At 44.3% G+C, this 11,822-nt stretch overlaps 1 protein-coding gene across 1 annotated transcript in view; it reads right to left on the bottom strand.

Moving 5' to 3' along the window:
* Positions 1 to 2,081: 2,081 nt before the first annotated feature.
* The window catches only part of znf865 (zinc finger protein 865), a 10,177-nt gene continuing 436 nt past the window's right edge, over positions 2,082 to 11,822 (bottom strand). Inside the window, exons 1-3 of the mRNA XM_032535850.1 lie at positions 11,705 to 11,822; positions 11,176 to 11,268; positions 2,082 to 6,942 (exon numbers count right to left, since the gene is read on the bottom strand). The exon at positions 11,705 to 11,822 is cut by the window's right edge and continues 436 nt beyond it. Coding sequence (XP_032391741.1) covers positions 2,404 to 6,489 — 4,086 coding nt within the window. The 5' untranslated portion in view covers positions 6,490 to 6,942; positions 11,176 to 11,268; positions 11,705 to 11,822 and the 3' untranslated portion in view covers positions 2,082 to 2,403. The remainder of the gene's footprint in view (positions 6,943 to 11,175; positions 11,269 to 11,704) is intronic.

Below are 11,822 nucleotides of genomic sequence, written 5' to 3'. Positions count from 1 at the left end.
CATGAGAATTTAGGAAACGGGTTGTGTGTGTGTGTGTGTGTGTGTGTGTGTGTGTGTGTTGTGTGTGTGTGTGTGTTTTAAACTCACTGCTGTGGTTAGCCAGGAATGAAAAGCTGCCGTGTCCCACACAAACACCCCTGCTACAACTAATTTGTCTTTTTCTACACAAATTAAACGGGGTATGAACAACATAAGCACCATTACTCCATTTTCCTTAGAGCTTCAACGTTTTTTAGGCCAAGGACCCCTTCACTGAAGGAGGGACGGAGTAGGGACCCCCCCCCCCCCCACTACATATATTGCATAAATTAAGTTGCATATTAAACTGGGCATACAACATGTAGGGCAGCCTAAACCTTTAACATACAGTATATAAACACAAAGTATATCACAGTATATATAATATATATATATATATATATTATATATATATATATATATATATATATATATACCATACATACATACATACATACATACACACACACACATACTGTATATAAGCTATTAAAACAGCCAAATTGTTGGCATGAATATATAAATCATGTTTTAATGTTAAATAATCATGGCACAGTGGGTTAATTATCTGAGCAGCCAGTAAGCCTATCATCAGTGAGATTTATTTTTGCTAATATGTTAGATTTATGTTAACCCTTTTCAATTTGTGAAAACTCTTAAAAATCATTATTTGGAGGCCCCCCTGCATTGACTGAAGACCCGCTACGGGTCCCAGACCCCTTGTTGAAGATAAAGGGTATAAATTGAGTTTGGGGCAGCTTGAGTGATTTGCTACAGACATGTTAAAAATTTGTTTTGTTGTTCGTAAAAAACAACAAAACAAAAGTTCTGTAGTTTTGGAACAAATTTATATTTTCCCAATCCTGGAAAGAACCATGGCATTTGATAGTCCTTTAATTGGATTATTGTGAATTGTCAACAGGATGGCATCCAATTCCAAAAGTTTTTTTTATAGAAAAAAAGTATTTATTTAAATTGAGCTTCTCTTTTCAGGAAAAAAGAAAAAAAAAAAGAAGCTTTTTTTTATATCTTAATCTTTTCTATATCTTCTATAACTAAACTACACTGTTCTATCCTGGAGGTAAATTATGGAATTTGTCACCCTTTAAAATAATTTCTTACTATGAAGGAGCTTTTAACAGACTTAAACCAACAGTATCATTTCAGTTTTTTTTTTATTTGAGGGTTTTCAACAACTCACTTTTAGGCAAAGAAAAGGATAGTAATTTAGTAATAATATTACATGTTTTAGTTTTACAGAAAAAAGAAAAAAACACGTCTGGACAGGACCTAAGTAATGAACTAGGTGTACACGCTTTTGTTACAAAAATTGGGCATAACTGTGGCAATGAGGGAGTGGCAGAAGGGATACAGGGAGGGGAAAAAGAATATCACATCGATACATATATACTCATCCCGCTGTTTTACAAAGATAGTCCCCAACTCGCTCCCTCCCTCCCACCCATACAATACCAACGAGAATAAAAGAAATACTTGGAGTAAAAAACGGCAAAGAATCAATATATAATAAAATATAATACGAATTGTACAGTACACTCCCGTTATTTCTGTTGTCCTGAACACATTAACAGTTTGAGTCGTGTTTTCTCGCCATCCACGCCTCTTTAAAAAAATGACAAAAGTAGTGTACATTAAAAACAAGGTCACCAACACTTCTAACTCATTTTTTCCCGTTCCTTTAGCACGTCAACTGCCTTTCGCGACCAATAAAGACCCTTTAATGTTTATATAATGAGGTTCTTTAAGATTTCTTTTTTCTTCCTAAAAAGATTAATTTATCTTGAGGGCAGATGTCGTCTCAGTATAAAAAGGGAGCGGTTCTCCACCGGGGTAAACAAATGAACACATACAGAGCAAGAGACACGGACTATACGGTTTAACTGTGAATAATGTGAGAACTATTTGAAAAAATAAACTGGTACTAAAGGTACCTCACTTCTACAATCCGTATTATGCTCAAACACTGCTAATTTGAAATTTCAAAATAAAATAAAAACTGATGATGAAAAGAAAACTGGATTGATGTTTGTTTGTTTTTCTCCTTCTTCAAACGGGTGCTACTAAAATTGTCACATGATCCAGAGTTCGTCACCCCCAGGTGAGACAGATGAGGAGGGTGGTTCTGATTTTGGGGCTTTTGCAGTCCACTCTAATTGATCACCCCCCTCTGCTGCAGTCAGTCAGGATTGTACACAGATAGATCCCGGAGGAGGTGTGGAGATATTATGCTAGTCACACTAAACCCTCCACAGTCTCCCATCTTGTTCTGTTAAAAACTCGCTAGCGCTTGCTTGCTTCTTGGATTATTTAAAAAAAATAAAACATCAAAACAATCTAGTCTAGAAATCTTTTTTTGTGTGTTTTTTACGGACTGAACTCAGTCAGAACTGTTGATCTCTCGGGCTGGATCACAACCGGGACCGCTAGCTCGGCAACTGGGGACGTCAGCTCAACAACTGGCACCGTTAGCTCGATCGGTGAATGGCCGGTCTCCGACAGCGGAGATTTAGGCTTCATCAGTTCCCAGTTCCCGCCGGCCATCACCCCCCGACAGCAAAACGAGTGGCGGGCCAGAAGCTGGGAGTTCCAGAAACGGTGTCGGCATTTGCGGCATTGGAAAGCAGCTTGTTTAAGATGCTGGCCCCTGTGTTTCAAGGCTTTGTGAAGGGAGCTGGTGCGCTTGCCACACACCTGGCACCGCAGACGGGTGTGGCGCCCTGAGCTTCTCGGTGGGTGCCTGGTGGCGTGGTGGACCAGCAGAGAACCCTGCTTGGCGTATGTGGTGCTGGGGCAGATGGGACAGGGGAAGCGCTTGATGGGGAAGTCCATTGAGGTGAGTCCGGTGACTTTGACCGCCCCCCCGTACCACGACTTTGCTCTCGTCATGCCGCCCTTCATCCTCAGCTGGGCCAGGAGCTTTTTCTTCTTGAGCTGCGCCTGCAGTCGGCCCCTCCTTTTCCTCAGAACCAACAGCTTCCTGCGGGTGTCTTTGCTCAGAGGGACACCCACCAGCTTTCCATCTCTCATGATGCTGTGGATCAGCACTCGCCTTTTTTTTTTCCTTTGCTTTTTTGTTTGTCCATGCTGCTTTTGGAAGTTTTTTGAGCGGTAGTGAAAAGGGTGTTGCTGCGAGCCGGAGGCCCCTTGCTGCATGTGAGACGATGCTGCGTAGTTTGACCCTGATCCAGAGTCATAGAAGAGCGGCGGGTACCCGGAGGGTTGGGACTGGTTGACACGCTGGCCACTACGGTCGATGCCGTGCTGCGACAGCTTGTGGCGCACTAAGCTGTTGGAGTAGGCAAAGGCTTTACCGCATACTTCACAACGAAAGGACTTCTCCAGCCCTACCCCCCCACCGTGGACAGTCTGTTGATGTGCTGTCAGGTGGAAGTAGTGGCGGAATGATTTCCAGCACACTGTACAGGTGTAAAGCCTCTGAGAGGGGGTGCCAGATGTTGGAGACTTGTCTCCTTGGGAGCAGGATGAGAAGTAGTCCGAGTTCCCCGAGGTGGCGCCCTGACTGATTGTGGCGGCGGCGGCAGCAGCAGCAGCAGCGGCGGCGGCACCTTTAATCCTCCTCCCCTGGCTGTCAATCTCACCTTTCCTGTGCAACTTCCCATGTCTCACTAGGCTCTGTGCATAGGCAAACATTTTCCCGCACAGATTGCATTTGTAGTTCTTTTGACCAGAGTGCACGGTCAGATGCTTGGTGAGGTGGAAAGGCTCGCGGAACAGTTTGCCGCAGACGTCGCAGGGGTGAGGCTTCTCCCCCGTGTGAACGCGGTTGTGGCGCCGCAGGGTCTCCGCCCTTCGGAAGCGTTTGCAACAAATCTGACAGCTGTACGGCCTCTCTGACCCGTCCCCCGGAGGTGCAGGGCTCCTTCGTCGCCTGACGATGGTGCTGGGGTCCCTCTTTTCTCTGGGCTTCCTTGGCCTCCTGGGCTTTGTGTGGGGGTGGCTCGGGTGGGTCAAGGGCATGGTGGAACCGTTGAGGCTGGACGTGGATGACGGTCCGCCAAGGTTACCAAACCCCAACCCCCCCAGCAGGCCTCCAATGATATCCCTCCTCTCTCCTTCCCGGCCTTCTGAGTTTATATCGCAGGAGGCTGCGGCTGCAGCAGCAATGGCCGACATGGCACTGCTGGTAACCTCATCCTCCGAATCATCCAGTAGGGAGGAGAGGGGGAGGTGTGGCTGCTGTGGCTGCTGTTGTTGGTGGTGGTGCTGCTGCGGTTGCTGGCTTTGTGGGTGGGGATGAAGAGTTGGGGCTAACGGGGCCTTACGCAGAGTTTGATTGGTCATATCACCGGCTAACGTACTCTCCGAGGAATACAGAGATGAGGATTGGGATCGCCTGTAGTCATCGACTCCGCTGTTGTAGGACGGCTGGTTCTGGTAGCGATTTCTGGAATAATCGGTTGCATACTTGTCAGTAGCCATTGCTGCCCCATCATTTGGGTTTTCTACCCTGCCTCCACTGGTTCCCATTTTACTGCCGTTTGGGTTGGATCCACTCCTGCCGCCGCCGGCCCGGTTTTTTGAACTCCGCGGAGGTTTGCCACAGGCACCTGATGCGGCATGGTTGAGAAGAGAAGTGCTCTCACGGAAGCAACGCCCGCAAGCCGGGCAGCGGAAAGGCTTCTCGTCGTGAATCTTCTCGTGTCTTGTAAGTGACTCTCGGCGGTTGAAGGACTTTTGGCAGATGTTGCAGGCAAAAGGGCGGTTTTCTGAGTGGGTGACACTGTGTTGAATGAGGTGACCCCTCTTTTTAAATCTCTTACCACACTCTCCACAGCAGAATATCCTCTCTGGGCTGGGGGAATTGCCGTCCAACTTCCTACTTTGGCCTTCTGGTGGCAAGCCATGGCTGCGGAGATGCCTTCGGAGACTGGAAAGGTGGGTGAAGGTTTTACCACATTCACCACAGTGGTAAAGGGGTTCTGGTTCGGGCTGGCCAGATGAACGGTTGCTGTCCTGGGATTTCGACAACTGTTGGTTACGGTTGGCTACAAGCACAGAGGTGGAGTTAGAGGAAGGGGGGCCAGACGAAGAGGAGGAGATGGTGGAGGATGACTGCTGTTGCTGCGAGGAGGATGAGAGGATAGAGGAATGCGATGGCTCGCTTGCAATGCCACTTATCCTAACACCCCCAGATCCTCCTCCCACGAGGCCTGATGAGGAGCTCTGACTGTGCCCACTCGAGTTGCTGTTATGGCAGTTACCAACACTGCTACTGCTATGGCTGTGACTGCTGTGACCACTGCTCTCCGCTTTCCTCTGGGGCAGGTAGCCTGCCATTGCTTTCTTCCTCCTGCTTCCTCCGCTCGAAGCTGACGAAGACGAGCTGTCTCCCGTCTTTGCATCGTCTTTAGAGAGAGACAGGTGCAAGGGCAGGGGGAGGGGAAGGCCAGCCTCTTGCTGCATTAGCGATGCTATCTGGTTAGAGGAAAGGACTGGAATGCCTTGGAAATCAAAGCCACCCAGCGGGGCGGGCTGGGGAGCCGGGTGGAGAGGGTGCGGGTGGTGAGTGTGGCTGTGTGGATGAGATAAGGCATGAGGGGTCAGTTGCTGCTGTTGCTGCTGAGGCGGTGGAGCTGTGTGGCTGTGGCTGTGGGAGGAGTGAAGGGCGGGGGGAGGGGCCAGGGCCGAGTTTGCCTCACTGACCCCTTGGCCTAGACCCAAGCCCAAGTGGTTGTGAGTGCCTTGCTGGACGAGGAACTGCTCCAGGCTGCTGTTGGTGGGGACACCAGACAGGAAGTACTGGTTGGCAGCAAGCATGCAGCTGAACTGCTGGTGGAGGCTGCGGGGATCCGACTGGCTGACTAAGGGGACCGCAGTGCTGCCAGAGGGGTTGTTGGAGGCCGAGGAAGAGGTAGAGGGAGAGGCTGAGGAAGAAGTGGGACCAGTGGAAGGCTGAGGGACAGAGAGGCCTGGATGCAGCGGTGGAGGTGGGGGTGCAGGTGTAACAACTCCACTGCTGCTCCCGCCAAAGTCAAAGCGGCCCATCCCGGAGTGGAGCTGCTCCTGAGCCAGCGCAGCCTCGGCCGGGTGGAACGTCCGCAGGAACTGGGGGTACCCCGAGCTCCCGCTCCCACTGCTGCTACTGCTGCTCATCTTACTGGACTTCCTGGAGCTGTGGGACGAAGAGGACGACTGGCTCTGATGGGAGATGGATGGGGGAGGGGCGCCCATTTTGGCGAATAAGGACGAGGAGTCTGCAAAGGCATTGCTCCGAGAACTCTGGAGGGATCCGAGGCCGAGGCCAGACAGGAGGCTCCCAGAGCCGTCAGCGGAGGGCTGGTGCTGCTGCTGGAGCTGCTGCTGATGCTGCAGCTGGACCTGCTGCTGGTGGCTCAGTTGTCGTTCCAATCCGAGGCCTTTGAACTGGTGGGCCTGGTGCCCACTCAGCATCTCCAAAATGTCCATGGGGTACTTGCTGAACTGGAACATCTTCCAATACTGCTGTGGCAAAGTGTCACGTAGCCACAACTGCCACGTGCACTAAGTCGGTTTATTTGCTGGAAACAGCAGTGACCCCTCGTCAAACTGACCAGGTGGGATTTTCAGAGGTAGTCCTGACCCCCACACTTCCAACAAACTGCTATATTCCAACAAAAGCCGATGCTCAATTTCCTCACATAAATGTATAAATATTTTTACTCTTCATTCAAGAGTTTTTATTAAAAAAAAAAAAAAAAGGTCATAAATAGGCAATAAACTAAATTATACTAAAAAAACTAAAAACTGTCTTTAGTGTTACTTCACAGGGTTCCATAACCATCAGCGGGTTTTTTTAAAAGTCAGGTCAGTAGTCCCATGAAGTGGAGTGTGTCTGTTATTTCAGTGGAGGGTGAACCATCGTCTCACTGCCCTTCTGTCCCCTCCTGGAGTTCTTCGGACAGCCTGAAGAATGACAGGGAACAGGAAAGACACAGTAGTGTCATTTAGTGGCTCAGTGACTTTATACAGAGATGAACAACACTGTTTTGGTTTTGCCGAACTGAGCCTCAAATCCCAGATGCTGAATGTCCCAACGAGAAGTGAATAAACAAACAAGAGACAAGATTTAGCTGAAGATGAACTTTTTTTTTTTGCGTTTTTTAATTTTGAGCTTCAGTACTCATTATTTAACCTAACATGTCATGTTGGCCAGTTCATTTGCTGAGCTGACGATATTATTGATCAAAGCACCTATAAATTCACTTTCTTATTTAGTGATGTTGTTTTTCCTGCATACTGCAAATTCTTTATCAGGTTCACTTTTATGAGCCAGCCTAAACCCAATGAACAACCAGCTACTGGAAACCCAGAACTCCACTTTGTGAGAGGTGTTTTCCTCAGTTCTTTAAAATATCCAAAAGGAGGAGTACAGTCTGGTTGCACAATGTCTTTCTGTCACTGTTTTAATGTGATATAGCAGTTTTAATCACATTAGTGTTTAGTTAAAAAAAAAAAAAAATATGCATTACTAGGCAGGCAAAAGTTGAAGAGAGAAACTAAACAGCATTTATTAAAAATTATAAAACAGAAAGAAGATTCAAATGCAACTTTCATCCACTGGTTCCCATTGATTAAAAGGGAAATATTGCTGCAATATTCAGAACATTTAATTGTGATATTGGTTTTCTAAGTGAGGCTGACTGTTCAAACTGTATTTGTACCTTCACTGTGTAGAGAGCGAAAATAAATGGGAGTGGTGGCTCAAAATGCCACATAACTCCTGGATAACGTTGATGCTAGGAACTAAGCAATGCATAGACCGCCAACCGGTCTTGGTCTGGTTTAGAATCAGTGCTCAAAAGAAAACACTTTAGAGTATTATGATCTGTATCGTTTTAAAATTTTGATTAATGAACACCAGCTGTTTTTAAACAAAATATTTAGATTCTACATCTCCTTAGTCTAAATACTGCCATCTGCAAAAATAACTTCTTTATGAAAGAAACGAGGCTTCTTCCTTTCACTGTAGGCAACAACCTGTCGCTTTTTCTTCCTGACCAAACCATTAGCGTCAAAGAAACCAATTTTTAAGATCTTAATTCTGACCTTCCTCTGGGTTAGCACAGTGCACTCGGCATCAACAACTCTCCCGAGACAGTAACCAGAGACGCTAAACATCCTCATATGTGCCGTCACATCTGCGCACAGTCTGAAGCTTGGCAGAGGGACGCTGTGGATTCATAACTTAAGCTGATCCGGTATCCATGGAATCTTCTAAATACAGCAGTAACGGAAAAGAAATAAACAAAACTGAATTAATGCTGATTTCCTTTTGAAACCTGCGGTTACTTACAGCTCTGTACGTCTGTAATGTGTGAAAAGTTCATCAGAAAGCATGAGGTAGGTAACTATTAAAAAGCTGTTGAACCATAAGGCAAAACATACTAGTGTGGATTTTTGAGAAGAAAGATGCTTTTGTTCACCACACTGTCTTCTGTACAAAAATATCCACTTATAGCAGCGGTTTCTTATCATTCTGACCATCAGATAATTCTACAAATGAGACGGTCAAGGAAGAAAGGAAGCATTTTCGACAGACATACAATAGGGCTGCAGGCCGCTTAAGAACAAAAACAAACATTTGTCAAGTATAACTTTCACAAAAAAATCACACTCTCCAAACCCCAAATCAACCAACTAAATATTGCTCAGTTCCCAACTGTCCAACTGGGACGGACTGAAATTAAGGAATCCAACCGCGTTAAAGATTTGTTAAAAAATGTGTGTGGCATTGTAATTGAATTACATACATACATCCATACATACGCAACAATAACAAGCTAATAAACCGCAACACAACAATATAAATGTCAGTTTTAAAGCTTTAGGATTGATCAATTCATTTTTCAGAAAGCAGCATGAGGCAGCGAGCAGTCGAACCTGCCTCAAACGCTGCCGAGTTTCATTCCACCTCTGTCCCAGGAAGAAATAGTTCACACCGGTTACACCAGTAGGCCTGTAACAATTACTACATTACTTATTTTTTTTTTACGCAATTGCCATTTGTTTGTTTAACCGCAATGAATTGCTAAAAAATTAGCTAAGGTCCTAAGGGGTTTGACCGTTGACGGTAATTGCCAGTTTTATGTTCATTTAAGAAGATGGAGGTGTGTTAAAAGTCACAGGCTGTGTACTTGTGTGTTAACATTATCTGGGTCACAAGACAGTGATATTACCAAAGATGTATCTGGGATTCATTCAGAACTTTATTTGTATGAAATAGTAATACATGAATAAAGATTTTTGAAAATTTGACTTAAAGAGACAATTACATTGTTAATGGCAATTGTTAAATGTCATTTGCATTCACAATTCATTGCATGGTATAATTTGGGATTTGTTACAGGTAAATGCAGGTTAGCTGGACAGAAAACTAGCACAGTAGAGTCGGTAGCTGATCTTACCGATAAGTGCTCTTTACCCAGACAAAAAGGGAAGAAAACTAAACATTGGATGTGCTGATTGTCGCATTAAAAAATAAAAAAAAAATAAAGACTCAGTTCTCAGTGGCACATGAGCCTCCCAGCTGAAGTGTCCCGTTACCTGACAAGGGGAAAAATACAAAACTTTATACCTGAAGGACTCCGCAAACCATCAAAGCAAATAAATAAATGTTAGATAGTGAGTAGAAATAAAGAGCCTAAATGACAGTCGCATTAGTTCATTTTTTTAACCGATGTTTAAGTACAGCTGACATGAGGGACGCACCTGTAACTATAACCTAAAATTTGATTTCTTAATGTGACAAAAAAATATTTGGAGGAGAGTCATTTTCATTATTTCTCATTGAGCTTGTTCTACGATATCAACGTAAAAAAAATTAGGGAGTTAAACAATTAAACAAGTAGTGCATCACTAAGGAAACAGGATCTATACAATTAAGAGGCCAAAAGCAGGACTCTGAATGAACTTATCTGTACGTAATAGGATAGTTGTGGCTCCTCTTGGCGGCCCTACACCTCATTAAGAAACTTTAAAAATGTTTTGCATGCATTTAAAACTTTTTTTTAAAAGAAAAACTACCTTAAACCAACGTTATATGTAGCATTAGTATCCGTGATCACGTTTTAGCTTCTTAAGAGTCTAAATCCAATGATCAGTTTCAGAGGTTATTAAAAAACTTTCATCGTGAGGGAAGAGGAAACTTGTCAGTGACTCTTTTCCAACACAAGATAGAACAAAAAAATTCCCAACTTGTCACATTAAAGCTCCACGGTGCACAGCAGGTATCTCAACCCATTAGTCCATTTTCAGGTTCCAGACATCTCATAACCAAAACAATTACAGAGCTGTCAAGTTGTCAGGTATATTGAAGTACGACATACTGCAGAGGAGCTCAAAAAGGTTCAAAATTCTAGTGCCAGAATATATTATTTCCAGCCTATTTACTTTTTAAAATTTCAATGTCATGTTCTTGGAAAATGCCCCGTGACCCTGACTGAATTTATATTAAAAAAAAGGATACTCTACTGTTTAACTTAGGCACAGATATACATTGTATTTCATAATACTGACAATTACTTGCATATATTTGGATTAGCACATGATTGATGTTTCTACAGTCGCAACAAAATATCGAAATACCCTGTTTTTAAAGTCTTTGTTTCTTCTTCACAAACTCGGTGCTTACTTGCATTCAATTTGTTGTTGTTGATTTAGGACTGTTGTAATTCTTCATTATACAAGTTCTTTCTTTCTTAGGTAGGATTCCTTCTATAAACCTTGGGGTTTCCTAATCTCACCTGCACAATTTTTAGTTTATTTTCTTGCGTTACTGCCGTCTTGATTTTATTGAGCAAAATAAAGGATAGACAAAGATACATGATTCTTATTGTTCACTTTTTTTTTTTAAATGATAAAAAAAATTGGAAATAACTTTTACACACGCACACACACACACACACACACACTATGTACTGCTGATTCTGCATCTCTGTTTGTCAAAAGCTTGCTCAGATTTGTGCATAGTTCAAAAATCCCATCTCAGCTGAATATCCTTCAAACCCGTATTGTTATGTGGGTAAGTTAGCATCAAGCAGCCTGGGAGGAGAGCACTAATGACGAACTGAAGCTAATTATGCAAACAGTTACTTTAACAATTTGGAGGAGCGTGTTTGCATGTTGTTTCCATCTTACCGACTGATTCCCAGGTCTGGAGCTCCCTGCTGGACCGCAGCTGTTGGGGGGGGCGGAAATGTCTGCTCTCTCCGCTGACTTCAGGTCGACAGCCTGAAACAGATGTACCGATGACAGAGCAGGTTAGACGGATACAAATTACTGTTATCACTCACTCACTCACCAGCATCTGCTAGCTAGCTAGCATCCATAAATCACTCAACTAGCTTAACGTTACCTTAAGAAACTACCGAAATGCAGCACTAGCTAACGGTCGTGAAATCAAAGGTTGTGGGCCTTATTTAAAACAGTGACACATACAGTGTGTTTTAAATTAAGCTATAATGTGTGTAACAGCGGTAAAAAAACAACAACTGATAAATATGACTAAACTGACATAAAGGATGTAACGTTAGCTCTATCCCGGTTGCATAGCATAGCATAGCGCTAGCATCGCTAGCAGCTTAGCTGTGCTTAGCTTGGTTGCTAGCAAATTAGCCAACATACCACTGTTGGAAACTGCTTTTGTTTTTTTTGTGTTTTTTTTTACCTTGTAGTCCAATATGGATAGGAAAGAAAAACTCAGAAACATGGGAGCAAAAGTGTGAAAACATCGAGCGGGGAGTGCGCCGTGAGAGCGACGTCCCTACTGCCCGACAGCGGGGCCT

Source organism: Etheostoma spectabile, chromosome 14, assembly GCF_008692095.1.
Source record: "Etheostoma spectabile isolate EspeVRDwgs_2016 chromosome 14, UIUC_Espe_1.0, whole genome shotgun sequence".
NCBI lineage: Eukaryota > Metazoa > Chordata > Actinopteri > Perciformes > Percidae > Etheostoma > Etheostoma spectabile.
The sequence above is the reverse complement of the archived record's forward strand: the minus strand, read 5'-3'. Positions and strand labels throughout refer to the sequence as shown.